Source organism: Delphinapterus leucas, chromosome 2 (genome assembly GCF_059928025.1).
Source record: "Delphinapterus leucas isolate spDelLeu-1000000601 "Yukka" chromosome 2, BTC_Dleu_Yukka2, whole genome shotgun sequence".
Classification (NCBI taxonomy): domain Eukaryota; kingdom Metazoa; phylum Chordata; class Mammalia; order Artiodactyla; family Monodontidae; genus Delphinapterus; species Delphinapterus leucas.
The window spans coordinates 4,496,494-4,521,618 of NC_143130.1; the positions used below are offsets into that span (position 1 = coordinate 4,496,494).

At 42.6% G+C, this 25,125-nt stretch overlaps 1 protein-coding gene across 1 annotated transcript in view; it reads right to left on the reverse strand.

The window, feature by feature from the left end:
- SLC39A12 (solute carrier family 39 member 12) overlaps nucleotides 1-8,764 on the reverse strand; it is a 68,394-nt gene extending 59,630 nt beyond the window's left edge. Inside the window, exons 1-2 of the mRNA XM_022580211.2 lie at nucleotides 8,441-8,764; nucleotides 437-718 (exon numbers count right to left, since the gene is read on the reverse strand). Of these exons, the coding sequence (XP_022435919.2) occupies nucleotides 437-718; nucleotides 8,441-8,701 (543 nt within the window). The 5' untranslated portion in view covers nucleotides 8,702-8,764. The remainder of the gene's footprint in view (nucleotides 1-436; nucleotides 719-8,440) is intronic.
- Nucleotides 8,765-25,125: the final 16,361 nt, after the last annotated feature.

Sequence of the window (25,125 nt, forward strand, 5' to 3'; positions counted from 1 at the left end):
AGACTGATCAAAAGCCATGAGTCACACTCACTTTAGTGCTCAGGGGGACTCAGAACAGAGCTGCCCCATCACCTGGTCTGCCTGCCCACCCACCCAGCTTCCGCCTAAAACTCATCTGACAACTGAGTAATCATTACATCCACCCCCCCTTCTTTTTTCTTTAAAAACAAAACAGCTTTGTTGAGGCTTATTCTGAATTATTTTAAACAAAATAAAAAATAAATATTTTTGTACATTCACATGATTAGTTGTTACATTTCCCCCTTCAGACTCAGAATTTTAAATTACATCACTTAACATCCCATCACTAAAAACCACAATTACTTACCTCTCAGAAGTTTTTGAGTTTCCTAGGAATGAATCAGTGACCAAAAAAAATCATGCTCTGAGACTGTATCTTAGCAGGAGAGCTAGTTAGCAATTCTGACTTTCTTACCTGGCTTCTGGAAGTGTCAAAGTACTGCCTGGTGAAAGCCAGGATATCTTCCGTCTCATTCTGTGAAAGGAAATAGGAGTCTTCATCCTGCCTGAGGCTGAGAAGGCTGTGTAGGTAAAATGTATACTCCTTATTACTCATGTTGAGCTTGGAAGAGCAGATCTCTTCCTGATGAATGATGTAATAGAGGAGGAGAAGAGAAACTCTCTGGACCACTTCCTCTCTGAGCTGATCCTCGAAATCTCCTCCAGCTATTAGTAACAGGGCATCTGGTTCGAAGCACTGTGCAAAAAAACCCCACAAAATAATAATAAAAAATAAAAAACAGGAACAAAGCTTGACAAATAGTCCCAGAACATTAACAACCACAGAGTCTCTGTTGCTTATTATTTTATGAATAGGAGGGGAAAGTAGGCAGCTTCAATAGCCCAATTCAAGTAAGACAATCATGGTTGGACTTTTATATAAAAAGGATGTCCTCCCAGAAGCCCTTATTCCCTAAATGAAACCCTTCTATCTCCAACTATATTAACGCAAGCTGTCACTTTTCTGCCTTGATTAACACCAGCTGACTCTGGCTTTTAAAGTGATGCCTCATTGCATTTAGAATGAAATCCAAGCTCCTTATAATTTTCTCCTCAGTCCGGCTTCTGCCCATCCTACCTCTCTTACCTTATCTTAGCCTCCCTCCACCTCTCTCACTCAACTTCTGCCCCTGTGATTTTCTGTCAGTTCCACCAGGCTCTTTCCCACCTGATTTCTCAGGTCTCAGTTTCAAGTGCCACTTCCTCAGGGATGCCTTCCCAGATACCATTTCCAAAGTCCCCATCCTTGCCCCGTGTTCTCTGGCACAGCACCGTTCAACAAAAATATCACACAGGATACAAACGTGAGGCACGTTTTAAATTTTCTAGTAGCCACATTTTAAACCGTAAAAAGAAACAGGTGAAATTAACGTGAATAATATATTTTCTGGAAATACATATGCAAGATATGATCATTTCAACGCATAATCAAAACTCTAAAAAAGTATTAATGAGCTATTTGATGTTCTTTTTGTCACACTAAGTCTTTGAAATCTGCTGTGTGTTTTACACGTATCAGCATATCGCAACTGGGATGAGCCACATATTAAGTGCCTAACAGCCACAGGCAGCTCCAGCATTACCATTTTTCCTTTTTTTCATAGAACTAGGATTCTAAGGTTACTATGTCTCCTTGTTTCTTTTCTATTTCCTCTTGAAGACAACTGGCTCATTAAGGCTGGATTTTGTCTGTTTTGTGCACAGGTCTATCCTCAGCCTCTAGCACCATGCCTGGCACTTAAGAAGAGTAAAAGTGGAATGAACGAGTACCATCTGCTTCTCTCTTAGCCTACCTAAGAGAATTGATGTCAGTCCTTTCTGAGACGCAATCAGTCACCACATCCTGCTATTAACAGAAATGGTGGTGGTTCGAGAATTACTAAAAATGCTTCCATGATGCTTTGTTTCACAACCCACAGATAGACAGCTGGCTTATCTAATCTGGGAAGTTTACATAGCAGAGGACGGTGTTTGGGATAATGGGTTGGGACAGTGAGAAAAAGACAGACACAGGGGTTGTGGAAGAGAAGCTCTCCCAGCAAGATAAGAGCTGTGTTTCTTCAAAGACAGTTGGGTAGCTTCTGGGAATGCTCCCAGGATCTGAGAAGCAGCTCACGACATGGCACCAGCCTCAGAGTGAAGGCATCAAGAGATGCCTATCTGAAGGACATCCCTGGTGGTCCTGTGGTTAAGAGTCTGCTCTTCCAATGCAGGGGACGCAGATTTGATCCCCGCTTGGGTAACTAGGTTCCCACATGCTGCGTGGTCTGGCCAGTAAATAAATACATACATACATACATAAAATATGCCTATCTTGAGCCCCAGGGGAGTTGTCCCACTGTGGGATAATCTACTATGAAATCTTTTCATCTGTTCTCTGAGGTGGAAGTTTCAGGGGTCCTAATTCCATGTCTGCTGTGTGTCCCACCGGGTAACATCTGGAAAATACCATCTGAGCCAGAAAGAAACGTGTCATCCATCTGTGAGGCAAAGCATTAATCACATTCTTTGCAAGCCACACAGATTCCAATTTCTCCCCAACTCAACTGTGAGAGGCCAAAACCTCAGCGACCGGATGCAGGCTTCCCAACAAGATCAACTCTGAGTGTCAATACTAAGCGCAGCCACCAAAACTGCAGCAGCCCTTTTCTGTTCCCTCCTCAGCCCTAGAGAAAAGTCCATAGGTTGGTAGCTGTTAGACAGGACTGACACCAGGACCCAGGGAGGTGAATCAGCTGAATCGAGCTTTGTGCCAAATAACCTCCTGAAACTGAAGTATCGGGAAAACCATCGGTCATATCAGCTACCATTTATCGGAAGCCATGTGTCCAAGACAGTGCTAAGTATCTTCCATATCAAGGCATCCCTCAGAGTATAAATCTAATTGGTTCTGGAAAAGGTGTCGGATGATCAATTTTTCAAAGGGGGGAAACTCATTGCATTATTTTAAATGGAAAAAAAAAAAAGCCCACATCATAATCCACCAAGTATTTCTGCACAAGCAAAAGCATTCAGAATACCAATTGCCCAATTACTTAATTCATAAAGAATTAATTAACAGGTACATATATATGCAGTATGCAAAGATCCTGCACAGAATTAAGTATGAAGTATGTTTTCCTTCTATGAGGAAAATATACCCTTAGTATATGTGTAAGCCAAGTTTAAGAGAGGGTGAGTAACGTACCTAAAGCCACACAGTTAATAGTGGTTGCCCAGTCTTAATTCCTGCTCTGCCACTGATAGACTTTGTACTTGCTGTGCAGCCCCTCACCAGGTAACTTTCTCTCCCTCCTGTTTGGTAGGAAGAGATCTGGTCAATTAGGAGGCTAGGGGATTGGTAAGGTTATAATGTCCATCAGTGAGAACATGGTACAGCCAGCGGGTTGAACAAGTTCACCTTTAGAGACTTCCAAGTGCTATTCAGGTCGTCTGATGGCGCCGGGTAGGTGGGAATAAGAGCGCCAAGCACATGTAGGACCTCCGTGAGGCCACCAGACCACGTGTATGTGGCCCAGGTGTGGTTGTGTGCTGGTTGCACACAGCAGTGTCTGTGGCCACCCTGTATCCCATCCAAGCAGCCCGAGACCCTTGTCCACTCATGGCTCCTTCTCCAGGCTTTTGCTCTGTGCCTTTCTAGGGGTGAGGCAGGAGGTAGCAGAAAAGAGGGAAAGATAGAGTCCCCTCTCCTATCAGGCTAGATAGAGTTCCCTCTCCTATCAGTCTAGATAGAGTCCCCTCTCCTATCAGGGCAGGTAGAGTCCCCTCTCCTATCAGGGCAGGTAGAGTCCCCTCTCCTATCAGGGCAGGTAGAGTCCCCTCTCCTATCAGGGCAGGTAGAGTCCCCTCTCCTATCAGAGCAGGTAGAGCCCCCTCTCCTATCAGGGCAGGTAGAGTCCCCTCTCCTATCAAGCTAGATAGAGTCCCCTCTCCTATCAGGGCAGGTAGAATCCCCTCTCCTATCAGGGCAGAGTCCCCTCTCCTATCAGGGCAGACAGAGTCCCCTCTCCTATCAGGGCAGGTAGAGTCCCCTCTCCTATCAGGCTAGATAGAGTACCCTGAACACAATCAGGCAGATGTTCACTCCAGAATTTTTTTGTAAAATGCTTACATGTTGGAAGGTAAATCAGTTTCTGACTTGGAAAAGTTTAAATAAGTTGTGGAAGCAGCTCATTTTATCTTGCTAGAGATTTTGGTCATCTTGAATGAACAGAGGTTGCCTACCCCTTGCTTAAGATTTTGAGGCCTGCTGAAATGGAACTTAATGGTGAATCAGAGGACCATGTGGTGAAAACTCTGTGCTCCGATATTTGAGTCTTTGACAAGTTACCTTAATGCAGAAGGTGGTGGCTTGAGGACGGAGTGGTGCAGGGAGAATCGGAAGAGCTAACATAAGGTAAAATCTCTTCTGGGCGTGGACGTGACAAAAATTGCTATGGGGGTTGGTGGGGGGACTGGGATTTTCAGTTCATCACCACTAGATTTGTTTCAGTTGTTAGTTTTCCAAAGTGGCTCAGTTGTGGTTTGGGAGAGGATGTTTAGCAAAATTTGGCAAATACTGGCACCCCACAGGCATCAGATCTGTCCCAGGCTCTGACTCCAGTAAAGTGATTCTTTTTTTTTTTTTTTTTTTTTTTTTTTGCGGTACGCGGGCCTCTCACTGTTGTGGCCTCCGGACGCGCAGGCTCAGCGGCCATGGCTCACGGGCCCAGGCGCTCCGTGGCATGTGGGATCTTCCCGGACCGGGGCACGAACCCGTGTCCCCTGCATCGGCAGGCAGACTCTCAACCACTGCGCCACCAGGGAAGCCCCTAAAGTGATTCTTTGTTAAAGAAGAATGGCCTCATTCAGAAATAATCCATTGACTTCCTTTGAATCTCGTCAGGTGGAGGCATAAGGTTTAAGAGGAAAAGAAAAACACAGATTCTGGGAATTCGTTTTCCAACTTCATAAGGAAATAAACTTTGGTAAAAAAAGTCTAGTCAAATTGTGAGAAGTCCTCTCTACTAAGCTAAATGGACTACCCAGACGTTTGGTAGTAATTTTCTATGAACCCTGGAGCCAAATCAGATTGCCTTTTCCCAGCTGCTGAATTCAGCTTTGTTTACTGCTTGTGTATTTCAGGCGAGAGCCTCAGCGACAAAGGGCTATATGAAATCTTCTGTGTTAATAAGGCAGGGTAATAACCTGCCTTAATAACCTGCAGGGTAAGCTTGAGGAATTTTAGACCAAGAGATGTTTAGAATTTGATTTCGGGTTATGGGTAAGTCAACTGCCTTCTTTTAAGTTCTTAGATTTTTAAAGTTCTGTTTTAGGAGGGGGCAGGGTTGCTAACAATTGACTATACAACACAAGAGGGAAATTATATTTCTTCCTTTTCCTCCCAGACAAAGATCTGGAAGGATGTCAGCTGATGACAGGTGCTAGCTTTTTGTGGGTCTGTACTAGATTTAGTGGCATTTCTAAGTGACAGAAAGGAAAGTCTTAACTGAGAAGAGTTCAGATAAACTTTCTCAATAAACAAGATAAAGCTTGATGCTTTTCAAACTTTATCCCATCACCATTATGACAACTCGGGGATGGGGGAGGGAATTAAATGCAGGACCTTAAAGCATTGATTCTCTCTGAATGTGTCCGAGAATCGCCTGGAGATCTTGGTTAAAATCCCCAAACCTCGAGCTTCCCTGGTGGCGCAGTGGTTGAGAGTCCGCCTGCCGATGCAGGGGACACGGGTTCGTGCCCTGGTCCGGGAAGATCCCACATGCCGCGGAACGGCTGGGCCCGTGAGCCATGGCCGCTGAGCCTGCGCGTCCGGAGCCTGTGCTCCGCAACAGGAGAGGCCACAGCAGTGAGAGGCCCGCGTACCGCAAAAAAAAAAAAAAAAATCCCCAAACCTCTGGAGACAGTCGAGGTGGGCGGGGCCGGGGGACGAGCAGGAGGGGGTTGCAGAGGAAAGTCTTGTTTTCTCAGCACTGAAGGTCCTTCACAAAAGCTGCTCCAGTGACCTGGAAAAGGGGGCACTGGATATTTCCGCGAATATAACAGGGGAAGAGGGCTTGAGCTCGTATATGCATTCATAGATGGTCATGTGACCTCACAGGGAGCCCCCTGAGAAAGGAATCAGCATCTCGGCATCCTAACAGCTAGACGGTGCCAGAACAAGGATACGGACCCAGTGCTGACTGACTCCAAACCAGATTCTTTTCCCTTCCCCATGCCTGGAACCCATGCAGGCTCGTGGTTCTCATCATACCTGAAGTGGAATTTATTCTTTCGGAGTTAATTAATCCCTCATTAAATGTATTAAAACCCCCTTCTCACCCTTCCTGTTAAAAAATTAAAATAAAGAAAAAGGAAAGCCATGATCAGGCAAGAGTATCCATATTCAAAGGTGGCAGCTTGAATGGATTTACTTTTAAACGTGCAGTGCCCTTAAAAACTTCAGTTTTTTTGAAAATTCAGTTTTTACCTAGATCTGAAATAAAATTGGGAACTTTTTTTTTTCCTCCCCACAAATTCAGGATACACACGGATCTCTTTTCTCAGACATTTAAGGACCTGAACTCACTCCCTTGCCCTCTTTTTGTCATGGAACTTCTGATAGGTACCCTGCCTCTCCGTAGACAGAGTCCCTAGGAAGACAAAAAAAGTTTCAAGAACATGGTGAAAACTTCTGGTTTGCACCAGAATGTGGGTGTTTGTAAAACCAGGTGTTTCTCCCTGGTTTCTGTGAATTGACACTGAGAGATTCCGTGGGCTCCTTGCTTAGAATATGGTGATTCGGGTAAACTGGAGACTTCTGAGCAGGCGAAGCTGAAATCAGCCTTTTTTTTAACCTTAGTCTCTTAGAGAAAGAGAAACAGCAGCAGCAGGAGGGTGAAGCTATTACAGACAGTGTTTCACTTCCTAGGAATGGAACAGAAACTAAATTGGCCAAATACTTGTTAATGTCATAGAAATCAAAAAAACGTACAAAACGACCCATCCCCCCCCCCCCCCCCCCCCGCAAAATGGAGAATAATCTTGCCTGTTTACATCCCCCCCCAAGCTAAAGTAATCCAACCAGCCTTAATAAGGCATTTCATGTCATTAGAGAACATTTCTCTGAAGCAAATTCTCGGAGGACATTAATAAGATATGACTCCTAGTTATTTCCGGTGGGAAGTCTTCTGTTGCTATATATATAAATTACTGTCATCACAGATGAGTTGCCTTTACAACACATGTTTTCTCTGGGAACCCTTGGGAGTTTTACTGATTGCTGAATTATTTACTGTTTGCAAAGAGCAGAGAAAAATTCTGTTAGCAAGACCCTTCTGCGAAAAAAACAAAAACAAAAAACAAAACATTTGGCCGAGAAATGTTTCCCCCAGAACAAAGCGTGATTGAGAAGATCTGCTAAAATTTATTTTGGGGAGAAATGATTTGCCTCTCTTATTTAGTTAGTTATGTCTTCATTTATTTACTTATTTATTTGTGAGTTCATTCTGAAAAATCTCATCTCAGGAAAGGGATGCTCAGACTGTTTTGGTCTGTTTTTGGTCTTCAGTCATTTTAAGACATGCGCTCTTGCCTCTGGGGCTGCTCTGGTCATCCCCCCCTCCCCCCACCCAATGGAGACATTCTGATTTTACATTAAATGTTGATTTTACAGTAATGCTGATTTTACATTAAAGTGGTCTGCAGAGATTTTTAAAAATTCCATCCAGGGAAAGTGAAATCTCAATCTCTGGAGAAGGAAGCTCCAGCCTGGGTATTTTGTGGAACCTGGCCAAGTGATGCTAATGGATAGCCAGGGTTTGAGAGTCACTTGATAGACTAGGAAATGCCTGGAAAATGGGTTTCTGAGGCCCATTTTAGCCCCACTGGGAGCACTTCCCTTCCCCAGCTTAGATTCCTCATCTTTAAACAGATGATAATCCGATTCATTAACTCCCCACGATGCAAAATATTAGAACACACCTACCGATATCCGGGAGCAAGTACTTACAAAATTCAACACTAGACAAATATCAGATTGGTCCTACTATGCCTCAGAAAACAAATGGCACCTATCTAACCAATCATGTTCAAGGTCATTGCAAGCTCATTAAAAGGATTAGTCAATCAGAAAGAAAAGGCATCTAGAAGTGCATACCTGCAAAAAAATACCTCTAAACCTGCAGAAGCGTTGTAGAAAGGCTTACAGAAGCGTTACCGTTTTAATAAAAACAAGTTCTCCCTGTCTCTAAATGCCATATGCAGAATGCTGTATGATTTGTCATATCCCGGATATGGGAGTTATCACACCATAATGCATTGCCCACTCGGATATTAGAAGGTTTGCAATGGATTTTTCTTTCCTAAAGTAAGCGGCTAAGAAATGCATGGCTCTCTTTGGAAAATGCCCTTGTCCCTGATCCCGTTCTATGGCACTAACCAGATTGCAATCTCCTTGCCTTCCGTCTGTCCTCCGTGGGCATCCGGTTTTCTCTAGCAGCGTTCTGATGAGGTTTCTTGAGTGGTTCAGGGGCGTGGGCTCTTCTGCCGAGAGAACATGTAGAATTTCCGTCAGTTGCCCTGGACTCCAAGTGCCGCTGCTGTCTGGAGTTGAGGGTCTTTCTGTCTCAGTCAAGGGAACCAGGCTGAGTAGAAGGAACAATGGCACCCCGAATACAGAAAGCTTTCTCCAGAAGCACATTTCCACTCTTCCTTTAGCCCAAGTCTGCCTCTGATGGCGGTGGGTGGGTTGGTGTTCACGGTGTCAACTTGTAACTGGAGGAATGTCTGTGGAAAGAGGAAAAATAAAGCCTTTAATTACTGTGCCTGCAACAGGTTTGAAAGGATTCAATAATTGGGTGGCTAAGCTGATTGGCAATGACAAGCTGTTTCTGAACAACTGGGGGTCTGTAGCTCACTTATAACTCCCACCGACTGGCAGGAAACTATGGTGGGTGTAGACTTTCAAACCGTACAACAGCCAAGAAGTGTGTTATATTGTCTGTCTCTGAAATAGACATAGAGTCAAAAATTAGCAAGAATGCATTTCACTGTCCATCCTGACGGTGCTACAGGTCATAAGACCCGGGGCAGGAAACACCCTCATTTATTTTGTTTATTGAAGTATAGTTGATTTACAATGTTGTGTTAGTTTCAAGTGTACAGCAAAGTGATTCGCTTATACATACGTATATATGTATATATTTTTTTAGATTCTTTTCTATTATGTAGTTTATTACAAGGTATTGAGTATAGTTCCCTGTGCTATATAGTAGGTACTTGCTGTTTACCTATTTTATGAATAGTGGTGTGTATACATTAAGCCCAAACTCCTAATTTATCTCTCCACCCCCGCCAACAGGAAACGCCCTCATTTTATCCCATTGATTTATGGGCCTCATCAGTGAAGTAAGTAAATAAAAGTAAACAGAAAAAAATTTTGAATAAATTACAGCTATCATGTTGAGTTAGAAGATTTTTCGATAAGGAAGGGACTAAAAGAAAATAGTAACATCGGGAACATACTGGTTACTTTTTAGTTTTCAGTTGATTAAAAGTATGAACTATCTTGGAAAAACAAGAGAGTTTCAAGGCCACACGAGCCATGATAAATCCACATATTCAGGCCTCAGCAAAGAAGTGAAAGGACAGCTTGAGGACCAATCAGCTTTCTGGAAAAAAATTAATATCTTCAACCGATTGCTTAAGGAATGCAAAATGTTAACAGCATCTCATGGCAGATCTTGGCCCAGAGGTGAGCTAATAATGACTGTGGGGTAGTGACAAAAATACTTTCATGGTTTAAAAAGAAAAAAGAGAGAGAGAGTTTAAGATTCTTATGTTAGCATTTAAAAAATGACAGACGATGATACAAACATTTCTAAACCCTGTGCTTACCTTCAGACGAAAGACAAATGATTATTTATCTGGAGCTCTGTGGCCTTTTAAATCTCAGAGTATTTCATGGTTACAAAGTCCTCTGTTTTTAAAATTCCTTGACTGTGCGCTGGGAGCTAGAGAGGATTATTTCAGCCCAGAACAGTTTTCAGTTGCTATGGAGAGTAACAATGAAGGTGGATAAAAGTGAGAACTTTCTGTCTGGCCGATTTTCAGGAAAACCAAATTAGTGTCGCTAATGAACCTGACTTTTTATATCAATATTGACCAACTGTCTTAGAATTCTGAGAAAAACCTTAGAATTTCTTACAGCCACTTGCCCTTTAAAGGACTGAGCTAGGTCAAAAAAGTTCCCCTTGTAGAATGGAAAGGCTTTTGTGTTAGGTCAAGACATTTTTTCCCCCAGAGGATTCTGTGATAATTGTTTTATCCACATCTCAAACCAACGATTTGTTGAAAAGATAGGCTCATTAGAATTTTATTTTATAAGGTGCAGAGGTTTAAACGATTTCAGGCATTTGTGAATTCATAAATAGATTTTTCAAAGAAAAAGTGTTTGCTGGAGGAATAAAGTTCTTACCTGGGACGTAAGTGGGAAACTTTAAGTAGCTATATATATTCTGATCCCAGAGCCTGTGGTAGAGGTCATTGCATAAGGCCCTCGGGTCCTGTGAAAAGAGCTCTCACTAAGTTATTGGGGAATAAATGACTGAAAGAACAAATGAAGTGGTGAATTTTATAGGAGGTAAGAGATGTCAAGACCCAAGATTTCAAAGTGGACAGTGTACGTGGAAACAGCACACAGGCTATAGACACACCAAGTGAACCTGAAGAGTGTAGGAAATGGGGAGAGGCTTGGGTCTGCTGCTAAGGTGCTAGCTGAGTGAGGAGGGGAAAGAAATACAGAGAGAAAGAAGGCGACATCATGAGTGTCCTCAGCTGCTCATTGGATATGAAAATTGGGAACAACCGGGTGAGATAATCCTAGGCCCACACTGATAACCCTGTCAGAGATACGGAAGGCTGACACTCCCAGAAAATGGCCGGCTGCTCTGAATTACACAGCACGGAGCCCTCGGGTTTACCTAAACTGTCAAGGGAAGGGCCTTGGCCTGTTTCTCAGGAGTTCTGTGGGGAGATTACCTGGAGTTAGAGTCCAGAACCAGCGGTCCAACAGAAGAGCGAGGAGGCGGTCAAGCCCTTCCTGCCGTGGATCCGGAGGACGCAGAGAAGCAAAGGGACTGAGGACCACCAGAGGGCGGCACTGCGAAGCTCGCTGCAGGCTCCCGCCCCTGGTCTGTTGCCCCGCCCCGCCCCCAGCGGGGACCACCTGAGCATCGTTCCTACGCTCCACCCTAGCTAAGTCTCGGGCACTTGGTTAGGAGGCAACTAAGGGAAAGCAGCCCAAAACCCACTGAGCAAATTATCCAGTCCTGCCATCACCTGCTACTATTAAGAACCTCCACTTTGCCTTATTTCTGGAACTAAGCCCTTGCTTCCTGGCCCACCTCCAATTAGCAGGTCCCCAAATGGGCCCTCCCTGCCCAAATCCCACTACATAACCTTCTCGGTTTCGGCAGAACTGGATCTTGATTGGCTGTGACCAGTGGTCCCAGGACAGTGTCCTCTGCTGGGACTTTGGTATCCTTTTCCTGATTCCCTGATGGATGTCCAGGCTGGAAGTCCCGTATTTCCTAGTCTGAGATGCCCTGTGCCTAGACAGCCCCTCCTCATAGGGTCCCAGCGAGTTATCTCCTGCAGAAATTCTTAAACACCCATCACTAGTCTCAGCTGATCCCAGCACCTCCACCAGCCCAGCCACAAGCCAGGAGGCTCCCAACTACGCGAACTTCTCCCCCAGGTCACAGCCTGTATCATTTGCCCCCCAAGGCTTGCTCTCCTCTCACAGTCATACCTAAGTCAGCTAACAACCAGGTTCCTCGTCCTGTCCCAGGGTGAGACAGCCATTGAGGTGGGGGGGATGGGGTAAGGAGAAGCCTGGAAGGCAGGCTGGAAGGCAGGCTGGAAGGCAGGCCGATCCCGAGGAAGAAGCGGGAAGCGCTCGGCTGAACACGGGGGTGTGGCTTCCTTAGCCTGGTGTGGGTGGTAGCCGTAACTCTACATCCCCAGCCTGCCTGCTTCCCCAGCAAGCCTGAAATCAACCTTCCTTAAACACCATTATACTTGCAATCCAAACCGACCTCTAGGGGTAATGAGTTTCAGGTGTGAGCTAACCCACTGTACAAAGGAGGAGCTCATTGACTTCTGATTGACATTTACAAGGATTTAACCCGCATTTGGAACCAGCCTCACCTGATGCAGTATCTCCTGATGCACAGACCCTTTTTTTGTGCTAACGCGGAAAGACGTAGTGGGTGGGAGGTGGGAGGGAAGCAGGAACACTGATTAATCCATCCTTCCTTCAGCTCCGATTCTTTGCCTTTTGGGGTGGCCTGAGTTTCAAACTTCTACCTCATGTCAATATAATGTATTTACATGTGTACTCGGCCTTGACCTGGAAGGAATTTAAAGGGGCCCACCAGGTAAAAAGAAATACAAGATGGCAACTGCTTAAGAAGAGACTGAAGCAAGAGTAGAACCATCTTGTATCGTTCAGGGCTGCCATGTACAGTTTTGCAGGTTGCATACTGTACGACTCTAGGGCTCATCATTCACTTCCGTAATCACCACAGATTTATAGATTTATTAAAACACTTTTCCAGCAAATGTTCTGAGGAAAGGAGGCTTTGAGCTTGTGGTAGGACTGCATGTGTTCCTCTTCCTCAGCATCTAGCCTACCCCTGGCGGGGCCATCTCTGGCTGTAAGATGCGGTCCTACAATCTGAGCTACCTCTGGGCCTCACTTCTCCCCACGTCCTCCCTTTATGCTGTCTTCTTCCCTCTTTTCCAAGACTCTAACCTCTCTAAATCATAATTATAATAATGTCTATTAACATTTTGGAGTGTCTTTAATGCCTAGGCACTGGAGTAAGTAACCTTACATGTATTTTCTCATGTAATTTCAACTGAACCTAATGAATTTCTCACTGTACATTTCAGAAATCCCCGGGGTCACACAGCTAGTAGATGCCTCCAGAAATCCAGGCCTGTCCACATCAAACTTGGTGCTTATACCACCAGGCAACTGTCTGTTGCAATGTGATCCCATGTTTTTATTTGTAAGTCCAAGCTTCTTTTTACAATGAAACCTGGGATACACAAAAGAAGCAGGAAGAGTACATCATAAAGAAAAGAATCCTTTTCCATATACGTCATTACACAGTATTGAGTAGAGTTAAAAAATTTTTTTAATTAAAAAATTTTTAAATAAAAAATTCATGTGACAGAGATAGATTAGAAAAAATAACAATAATCTGTTACATTGTGATTCTTGCACACTCACCAAACCCCTTCAGCCCAAAACTTCTCAGGAAAAAAATTTTTCAGAAAAAAAGTAGAACTTTAAAATAAATAGATCCTCAGGCTCTCCTTTTCTGTAATACTTAACAGGACTACCCACTAGGCATTTGAAACAATGCTACTCCTTCTTAAACTGCTCTCTCAGAGGAAAAACAGAATATTAAATTAACAAGGCAGCATCTACAGAGTATATACTAGTTTTATTCATCTCCTGATTCTACATCACTGTATTTCCAACAATTAGAAAATGTCAACGGTTTTAAATGTAGACATTTAGATTATCTTTGATTTGGAAACTGATAGTAAACATGATTTTTTACAAAACACACATTTCATGTGAAACTTTCAAACATCTTTTCCTCCTTATGAAAACCATGTATGATTACTAATAGGAAAAAAAACTGTAGAAAATACCTAAGAGCATTAAAAAAAAGAGGGTGGCCTCTCCACCAGAGATAACAGATGGATTATGTTGTATGAATGGTTTTAAAGCTCACTGTTTGTACTCATTATACAGTGTCGGTCCTGCTAGAAATGGATTTTATTTTATTAGTCATTTCAAAAATTCACCTTTCAGTTTGGTTTTGATGATCCTCATAGCTGGCTTTCCACATCATCAATTTCCACTCTTTTTATTTCCTGTCTTTCCATAGTTCTTTCTGTGGGAAAGGAGCTTTGAGTGCAGACGTTGCTAGAGGTCTACCCGATATCCATTCCTCCTGCCTTCATTTGTTGGGCAGCAAAGTGCCCAGCTAAAAACTCTCGCTTCTGCAGACTCTTTAGAAGAAGACACATGACACAGCTTGGAGATGACGTGAGTGGCAGGCTGCTGGGGGCATCAGAGAGGCCCTCCTGCCTGAGGTGCAGAAGTGACATCACATGTGGCCCAGGGTGAGGTAAAGAGCAAGAGAACAAGAGCCTCCCCCTTCAAGTTGAAGCAGGAAGACGGAAGAAGGGGAGCCTGGGCCCTAGAAGTATCATCCAGGTCACCCCAGGAGCCCTGGTTGCCTATCCTTGGAGCGTTGGTTGAGTGAAATCCATAAACCCCTATCTGTGAAATCCTTTTTGTCAAATTCTCTGTTGCAAACACTGGTACCCCTTGAGGCAACAATGATACGTCTTGCCATCTTTTTCTGCCTCTTGAAATGACATTTGCAGACATGCAGAGAGCTCATGGAAATGGAGAGTTGGAATGAGGAGGCCTGGTGGCCAGTTAATTTCCCAGCTACTTCCTGAGTCACTCTGGGTGAATCACTGTGTAAACAGGTATATGAGTCATCCATTTCTGTACCGCAGGTTACCACAAGCTTGGGCTATGAACAGGACACGTTTATTATCCCACAGTTTCTGTGGGTCAGGAGTCCAGGCGTGGCTCCCGTGGGTCGTCCACTCCCAGCCTGGTTTCATCAGGCTGCAATCCAGGTGGCAGCCAGGGCTGGGGTTTCTTTTGAAGACCGGACTGCAGAGGATCCCCTTTCAAGCTCACGTGGTCCTTGGCAATCTAATGAATTCTAATCACAGGGTGACACCCCCCATTGAACTGGTCAGAAGTAAATTACAGGTTCAGCCCACACTCGAGGGGAGGAGATACCCTAAGGGTGTAGAATACCAAGAGGTGGGGATGACCGGGGCCCATAAGGTATCAAAGGGAGCAGAGTAGAATCACTGTGCTGTACACCTGAAACTAACACAACATTGTAAATCAACTCTACGTCCATTTACAGAGCGAGAAGCGTGGGAAATGATGTGGGTGAATATGGTAATTAACATTCCAGAGGCTGTGGTTTGCATCTGTAGTCTTTTCTGGGGGGGTAGGGAAGATGGAACGTCTGACATCTTTCTTCATCTCCTAATCACCCTCCAACTGGTTTCAAAGTCCTCCCGGAGTTATTAGCTACAGATATTACCAATCAAAGGCTGTATTTAACATCTCGTATTTACTCAGAATCTTGAGTAACAGCCTAAAACACCGGGAATTGTGTTGTTGTTTTTTTTAATTTAACTTCACATTTGTTTGATCCTAAAATTGAGAACTTATCCTTTGTCATTTGAAAAGGATATTTCATAAAATATATAACCATCAGACATATTTTTCTACTCCACACACTAAAAACATTGCAGTTTCTAGAATATTTTTAGGAAAACAGCAGAATCCTTATTGAACACTTTATTCTGCTTTTAAGATTGAGACTTTGGCATTCATTGTCAAATATGTCAAATTATGTGACTTGGGCTGAAATTTCTATCTTTTGAATATCCTTTAACATGATGACTTTTTAAAAAAATTTCAACTCAAATATTGCCAAGAAAAAGTGATTCAACATTTATGTTGATTAAACTAAGGCCATTCAAGAGCATCGTGTAAACTAAATTGTTCAGTGCTTATTACTCAATGGATTTTAGTCTCAGCATGAAAAATATCTCATATTTCTACTATTTGTGCAATCTTTAGGCACATGATATAATTTAAAAAGTTATTATTTAAGCATTTATGTACAATGTTATATAGATCATAACTATGTCAAATATATTCATGGCAAAAATATTGACTATAAAGTAGTAATAGTAGTTCCCCACTGGTGGTAGGAATATAGGTGATTTTTCTTTCCATTTTCAATATTTTCCAAAGTTTCTATAATAAACATGTATAATTTTGCGCAACAGGGAAAAAAAAGCATCATTTTTAAAAGAGAGGATTTGACTAAATCCATGGTTTTCCTTTTTAAATTATTTGTTTAGGCAGCAAAACTCTTCTTTTAAAAGAAATTCTTAGAAGTAACCACATATGTAAGTCTGAGAAGAGTGATGACTGTGTTTCGGAGGTGTTCTTTCTTGTTTCTGGAACTCCACAACATCCAAGGGTTCTTCAGAACACATTTTTAAAACCACTAGACCAGACAGTTTCTAGAATTCCTTAGAGCTGGCTGCAGTGGTAATAGGAGCCTAACAGACCTGGGGGAAAGGCCCCAAGTGGGACTCCTTATGGGATCTCTGAGCGTTTTCTCTTCATTTTAAGATGGATACATCACCTGCCCTCAGGGCACTGGGTACAATGGCACATTCACGAGCTCAGTAAATGGACTATTGTCACACTGCAATCATTATCTAAGCCCTATGGTGCAATTCCATGAAAAGTCACTCCCCGGTCCCTCTCTCTGGCTCTTTCTCCAGGCCACTGAATTTCCCCAGGTCCTAGGATTTATGATATTCTCTCAGGCTGAAATGGTCCTTTCTCCCCTCAGCTGATTAACCTAGAGTTAGTTTTAAGACCCAACTCAAATACCACCGCTTCTGAAAAGAGTCCCATGGGTGGTAGAATCCCCATCAGATGCACCTTGGGATACTCTTTTCCTACTTGTCCAATGGTGTGTTAATTCACATGTTTATCTCTTGTTTATGCCTCAGCTCACCCATTAACGGGGCACGGGTCTTAATCATTTTTATATTGCTAGCATTACACACTGTATCTGATAAGTAGTAAGGACCCATCAACAGAAAATAGTGGCCACAAGCAGTGAGCAGTAATACAGCCTTTTTACTCCACTAGATATAAGATTATTAGCAGTCGAAAACAAAGAGGGGAATCTACTGATCAATGTAGTATCAGAGTATGTCTATGATTGAATGGACTTCCTACTGTTATGGACACAGGGCAGGAACTGGCAGTGGAAGATGCCAGCATAGGCAAGATACGAAAGTACAGAAGTGCACTTGAGTCCTGAAGGTGGGCAAAAGTCCCACCCTTTGGAAATACACCTCAAATCAATCCAGCGAGCAACTTTCCCTACAAGGTGTTAAAATGTAAGTCATCGAGGAATGAGAACACACTGTCCAGTTAATTTGTTAAGCTTACCTATCCAATATTGAGGAAAACCATTACTTTTCCAAATGGTTTAAATTGTTCAGTCGCTAATTACTCACAAAGCTACTGAAGGTCCGAGTAGCATACATGTGTGTGAAAAATATGGCTTTTCTTTATCTTCTTATGTCAACTTCAGTCCGACTCTGAGCCTCCACGTCGACTGGCTGCAGAGAAATTCTATCCTAAGCTGGGGCAGAAGTCCCAGGTCAAACACCCGGGAAACCCTCTAATCAGTGGTACACTCTGGTAATTGTTAAGAATCTTCTCATCCCGATTCCTGTGGTCTGCTTTTGTTCACTGCCTCTCCTGTTTCCATTCTGCATCTGGGACTCAGAATCTTTGCTGAGACTGAAGCCTCTCTGTCTCAGTTTGAGGCACTCCGCTGATGTCTTGTCACCCCAAGAGAGCAAATTCTCCCTTCCTTTGCCTTTTTGTCAACAGATTGAACGATGATCCCTACCCGCATTAAGGAGGGCAACCTGCTTAACTCAGCCTACAGATTCAAATGCTGATCTCATCCAGAAACATCTTCACAGACACACCCAGAATAACGTTGAACCGATTATTTGGGTACCCTGCGGCCCCGTCGAGGCATAATATAATAGTAACTACCATTTCGACATCTGCTAGTTTATTATTGAAACCCCTCTTCCTATTACGTTAGAACTTCTGGAAACTCAGCTTCTCTTGGGGGCTATGTAGCATTTCCCATGTGAACTTCTTTATACTTTAGCGTTTAAGAGAGTGTGAATCTCAATCTATTGAGGGCCTGAATAAAACAAAAAGGCAAAGGAAGGGAGAATTTGCTCTCTCTATGTGACAATCTCTGAGCTGGGCCATTGGTTCTTAGATATCCTGAGGCTTGGCACGGTGGAATACGCTTGGTTGAAGACAGTCCAAAAGAACACAGTGGCTTGGATTCTCTGAAGATCAGCTTCGGGAAAGGCTCCCTGATACTGTCTGGCCTCCCCAGACTTGTATTCCTCGCTCCTCTCTGCCTGCATGGAAACCCCAGAGGATCGAGATTCTGCTGCTTGTCAAGGAAGAGACGTGGCTTTGTAACATGAGCCAGGAGGAAGAGAAACAAGCCCAGTGCCTCTACACATCTTGCAGATGAGCTCCGAGGAAAACAGCAGCTTCCCAGGCTCCAGTTGGCCAAGGCCTCTCGGGGGCTGTCCCAGGTTCTCTGTGGCTTGGCAGTGGAGTCCGCATCAGCTGCTCAGGCTGAGGTCCCAAACTGGGTCTGCTTGGCTTGGGTGTCCTCATTGGGTGGGGAGTGGCCCTGTGGATAGTCAAAGCAGGAGTCCCAGTTCCTGCTTTGTGACACACCCACCGTAGGTGCTTGAGACCAGCACAGGTGTATCTGGCCGGGCTGCAGTCCATATGGGGAGGTGGCTCACAGCACAGGTAGGGGGCTGGCGGGGTACGTAGGATATATGGAAAAAGACTCCCAACAAAAGCAGTTCTCACGTAATCCATCTCTAGTTACAGCCTGCCGACACATGGCAGCAAAGGCCCAGACAGAAGCCTGGACATGCCCAGAGAAAATTGCAACTTTTTATTATAAGACCCAAGATCAATAACACAAACACAGAGAGACTGTAGAGGTTTAGCCCATCTTGCAAGCTGGAGTTTCCTGGACGGAGTCAAACCTTGCCAGGTAAAGGGAACGTCATATGCAGAGAAGTAGGTCCCTGGAGACTATCAATCCCACACCCTCCTTTCTTCTTCATTGGATACATCAAATTCCCCTCCTGTGTCCCCAGTTCAAGAGCCAGGGCCTTTGAGTTTTGGAATTAAGCCCCAGGGTGGCACATGGCAGTGAGCAGAACACATTCCAGGACAAGCTGGAATTCATTTGATAACCTGTCTCTGTGCCTGGCATTTCATAGGTACTTAATCAGTTTCCCTATTAGAGCCTTATTATTATTATTATTATTTCCTTTAGAGCCAAGTGTTACTCTGATTTCCAGAAAACTTGGGCAAAATAAGAGACAAAATCCTCTTTGAAAGATTTATGGCAATTCTTCTCAAAGAAGCAGACGAAGTTTCTTTCGCTCTTTCACTTCTCAAGAGAACAAAGCTGGATTACAGAGTTAAGATGGTCACGAGCATGAGAAGGTTTCCATTTACTTCCTTTTATAAGCTGAGCAAACTCTGACCCAAGGAAACTGACATTTCCATGAGGTGAGAGTCTTTATGGTGATAAACAATTCTCTGTTATCGCCAACAGTGTAGAGAAATGGTTCCTTCCACAAAGATCTAGGGTTCTGCCCAGGACAACATAATGTCTGGCTTTTCCCCTCCTTGAGTTTATGTTCTAAGACTGGATAAGAGGGACAAATTGTCAACTCACACATCTTCATTCATGGTGATTGTGAAGGGAATGTATAAACACTACAGCATTGGGAGAAGGTCTTAATCCATTGGGGCTTCTATAACAAGATATATGGTGGTTTATAAACAACAGAAATTTATTTCTCACCATTCTGGAGGCTGGGAAATCCAAGATCAAGGCACCAGCAGATTCAGTGTCTGCTGACAACCTGCTTCCTGGTTCATAGATGGCCATCTTCTCTCTGTGTCCTCACATAATGGAAGGGGCAGGAAGCTCTGTGGGGTCTCTTTTATTTTATTTTTTAATATTTATTTATTTACTTATTTATTTATTTTGGCTGCTTTGGGTCTTCATTGCTGCACACAGGCTTTCTCTAGTTGAGGCGAGCAGGGGCTACTCTTCCTTGCGGTGCGCAGGCTTCTCCTTGCGGTGGCTTCTCTTGTTGCGGAGCACGGGCTCTAGGTGCACAGGCTTCAGTAGTTGCAGCACACAGGCTCAGTAGTTGTGGCACACAGGCCCTAGAGCACACGGGCTTCAGTAGTTGTGGCTCGCAGGCTTAGTTGCTCCATGGCATGTGGGATCTTCCTGCACCAGGGATCAAACCTGTGTCCCCTGCATTGGCAGGCGGATTCTTAACCACTGCACTACCAGGGAAGTCCCTGTGGGGTCTCTTTTACAAGGGCACTAATCCCATTCATGGGGGTTCTACTCTCATGACCTAATCACCTCCCAAAGACCTCACCAATACCATCACCTTGGGGGTTAGGTCTCACATATGGATTTGTGGGGACACAAACATTCAGACAATAGCAGAGGATATAAGGGAGTTCAGAAAAGAAGTGAAGTGGATTTTAGCACCTACAGTTCCTGATTAAGTAACAGAAAGAATAGAAAAACTGCAGCTTTCGTTAACTCCCATGCTGTTTGGCTATAAGGCTTTGACCTCACGGATTATGTGAGATTTCTAATAGCTTTGGGGAAAATGAAACCTCAAGGTAAAGTGATTCCAGAATAGAGTGCTCATCAAAATCACAGTCTGAGGGCATCAGAATCCCTTGGGATGCTTGTTGAAATGCAGATTCCAGAATTGGACCCAGGTCTACTTAATCAGAATGGCAAGCATGGGCCCAGAGGAATTGGTATTTTGAATAAGCTCTCCATGTGACTCTTATCCCCATCAAAGTTTGAGAACCCCTGCCAAAACTCCAAATCAGGACCAAGCCCAGGCAGTCTTGAACTTTCTTGCCCTTAAAGAAAACAAATTAAGTCAACAGAAAAGAGAACATGGTAGCTTCGTAGGTTTCTTGAAAATGAGGGAACTGTATGTACATGAGCTGTAACCAGACCCACAAGGAGAAAGGTTTTCTCAACCCGCAGAGCGAGTTGAATGATATCAGTAGTTTTTGCCAAAACCTAATCCTGCAGACCTGCCATGAATAACTTTAATATTTTAAAGCCCTCACAGCATAGCCAGGATCCCCAACCAATTCAGAAAGCCTTTCCAATGTTAGTGTCACCTTTTGCTGAAAGAAGTTGCCTGTCAGGGGTCCCTTCTAAATGAAAAACATTATTTACAGAACGCTAAAGAAATTCTAATACCAAAATATGTGCTCCTGGTATGTTGTTGAGAGGTTTGGGCAACGTTTCTAGTAGAAGAAGTCTTCTAAAACATTTTTATGATAACATTTAAAATCCAAAACAATGTTTTAAGGAAATTGTCTTATTTGATAGTTGGAGACAATAAGAAAAACCAGAAGTATGAAGAAACAAATTATAATGTTACTATTTGGGGTCATACCTTCTCTTCGGTAACAAATTAAAAAGTAATTTAAAAAAATAAAATGATATTAAGGGTAGCTTTTCTACATCAGAAAATTCACCAACTGCTCTCCCATAACTGTGAGTCATACTACTGTATTCATGTTGTCAAGAATTTTGAACTAATAAGGAATCCTGAATAATTAACCTTCTCAACAGTACTATTTAACATCATTTCTTCATCACCAAATTCATGGGAAGTTCTTATCTGTTTGCTCTGTTCTGTTTTGCTAGTCAAGCCAATGCCTGAGTACCACACCTAGATTCTAGTTTCATGGGTCTGGGGTGAGGTTCAGGTGATTACAATGTATAACCAGTGTTGAGACACCCATTTATAGCCAATGCAATAGGTTTTCCTTAAGTCATTAGAAGATAACTTCTCAGCAATATAGGTGCTTTACATTCCCAATAATACAAAGGTTTCTAAATTCAGATAGGACTCTCCACCTCCAATTTTGTTATGGAGACAAGCCAATAATTGTTCTATGCATCCCACAGTTATATGACCTAAGTCTCGGGGGGGAGGTGGGTCTCTGAGCCTAATTCTTACCAAGTTTACTGGAGTAACTTAAAACTCCAAATTTGAGTGTCTCGGTAAAAAAGAGTGTTATTTCTGAGGGCCTCTCTAAATGAAGCCAAGTCACACATGCAGCTTTGATTTTGTGGGTTTTAAGGCAAAGAAGTAGTTAGACATGTCATCAGGTCAAGTGGGCAGAGCCTGACATGACATCAGGATGCTGTGAAAGCAGGTCAAGCAGAGGGAGGACCAAAGAGAAGATGACTTCCTGTCAGTAGCTGAGCCAGTTCCTAAACTCCAGCCCCTGCCCACATGCATCTCACTTTCCTCCCTAATGACAATGAGCTGCTTCTCATCTCAGTGGCTTTGCTCAAGTTCTTCCTCTCTCTGGCATCCATTCCTACCTTCCCTCCTTACCCCTCGAGATACTTTCTATCATCCCATCAGACTCTGCTCAGTTTCTACTCAGGTGCCACCTCTCGGCAGCTGTTCCTGACACTCAGAGTGGTTCCATAGGGAAGCGAATAAAACTTAAGCTTTGGGGCCCCTCACTCGCATGGGTCCCTTCCTAACCCCTGGGAGGGGCCCCAGAAGTGCTTTCACGTGGTCATGTTTCTTAAATAAAATCTGCAGAAGTAAGACGTTTTAACCATAATTGTTTCAGACTCTCCACTTCAACTACCCTTCTGTCAAACTTCCTCTTGTGTTAGGTCCTGTTAGAGCGACCATGAGAAATTTTGAGAATCAGGGTAACCCCAAATTCCTACTCCATGCCTCTCCCATCTGGGGTTAGCAGATGCAAACTATTATGTATAGAATGGATAAACAACAAGGTCCTACTGTAGAGCACAGGGAACCATATTCAATATCCTGTGATAAACCATCATGGAAAAGAAAATAAAAAAAGAATGTAGATATATGTATAACTGAATCACTTTGCTGTACAGTAGAAATTAACACAACATTGTAAATCCACTATATTTCAATTAAAAAATAATTTTAAAAAGAGAGAATCATGGTAAATGGACATTGAATTTGGAATACATGCAGTTTAGGTTTAGTGGAATAATATGTTTACTAATAATATAACTAGTGGTATCAGTATAAGAATGGCATGTCAGTCAGGATTCAGAGAAATAGAACCAGTAGAAAATATTAACACAGTCAGATTGATGGTACGTAGTTGATAGATAGATGATAGATATGATAGACAGATAGATAGAAAGATAGATAGATAGTTAGAGGCAGGAAGATGTATATAGAGAAACTTCAAGAAATTGCTTTATGCAATTGTGCCAGACTGGCCCAGCAAGTTCAGAGGGCAGCCCATCAGAAAGGGAAGGTCAGGAGCAAGGTGAAACCTCATGGGCCAAAGCTGTTAGCTACAGCAGTAGTCTCTCCCGCCAAAAAAAAAAAAAAAAAAAAAAAGCTTAAGCCCAATTTTAAGACCATTTAACTGATTAAGTCAGGCCCACCCAGAATAATCTCCCTAATTTAAAGTCAGTTGATTAGGGATTTTAATTCCTTCTGCAAAATCCTTTCCCAGAGCTCCTCGATTCATGTTTGATTAACTGAATACCGTAGTTCAGCCTAGTAAAATTGACACACCAAAAAGTCACCTCACAAATAGCTTCTAGTAATATACCTAATCCACTGTACCAAATTATCCAGCCTTGACTGAAAGGTTGAGGACCAGGGTTTACACAGCAATATAAGTGTATGGTAATGTACATGGGGCCAAAGTAAGTTGCAATTAGAGGAGAAACAATGAAATACATGAAACCAGAAGCTATAGAAATTCTTTCAATTTCCAGAGTGTAAAAATGTAAGTAGAAATTTCAGTTATCATCAATGCCTAGTCAAAATGGAAGATCTAAGTAACATAGTATATACAATGATAAAAGAACTACACTTATTTTCTTTTTTGATAGGACTGTGATATTGGAGCTCTACCAAATATACGACTTGGAATATGTAACTAGGAAAACATTTTTGGAACATTTCAATGAAACAGCAAATTCTTCCATAGATACTGGCAGACTGCAGATTTGGATGTATAGAAAATATACTTTATTTTGTCATTTTAAAATTTATTTATTAAATAATTAGGAGAAAACGCAAGTAAATTAAAGGTAATATGAAATAAAGCAAAAACCTAGCCACAAAACCGATAGAAATTATTCTGAGATCTGGATAGAAACAGGGACAAGAGAATTTTCGGATAACTCCAAAAGGAAAGAAGAGCTAAATTTCAAGTTGAAGTAGGGAAGAGACTCATAGGTTTTATGGCAACTTAGTTAATGAAGGGAATGAAGAAAAGTGAATCATATGAACATATTAGAAAAAGATTTCAATTTTTACTGATTTGACACAAAATACCAACCTCACCAAAACAATCAAAACATGCCATTAGAAAAACAATATCAACAAACTGATAGTGAGTATCATCAAATTCAAAGGTATCTGAGATTACTCATCACACAAAAAAGAAAAAAAACTCAAAATGAGTGCCCTGAAATTTAGCATATGAATATTTAGAAATATTAGAATATGAATATGTATATGAATGAAATTTAATAGAAATGTTCCTATATTTGACCATAATCCTAAAAATTTATATCATGTTATCAATAGCAAGTTGTATGGTTAAAAGAACCTTTTCTAAACTATCAAAGATTTTTAAAAATTCTGATCAATTGTACTAAAGACTGCATCATCTTTCTTTTCCCTTTATAAAAAAAAATTACAAAACCATTGCCATATAAAGTGGTGTGATGGTTAATTTTATGTGTCACCTTGGCTGGGCCCTGGTGGACTTTTAGTAAAGCAGATTACCCTCCACAGTGTGGATAAGCCTCATCTAATCAGCTGAAGGCCTGAAGAGAACAGAGAGCCAGAAGAATTCTGCTACCAGACTGCCTTTGGATTCAAACTGTAATTCTTCCCTGGGTCTTCAGCCTGCTGACCTCTCCTGTATATTTGGGACTTACCAAGCTCCACAGTTGCATGAGCCAATTCTTTAAATAAATCTGTAGAGTATATAGGTAAGTAGATTAAAATATGATAGATGATAGATAGATAGATAGATAGATAGATGATAGATAGATGACAGATAGACACAGATAATTGATGGATAGATGTATAGAACCCTTTGGTTCCACTTCTCTGGAGAACCCTACAAATACAAGGGACAATCAAAAAAAGCATTATAGAAGTATGTTATGGGTTGAATTGTGCCCCCCCCCCAAATTCATATGTTGAAGCCCTAACACA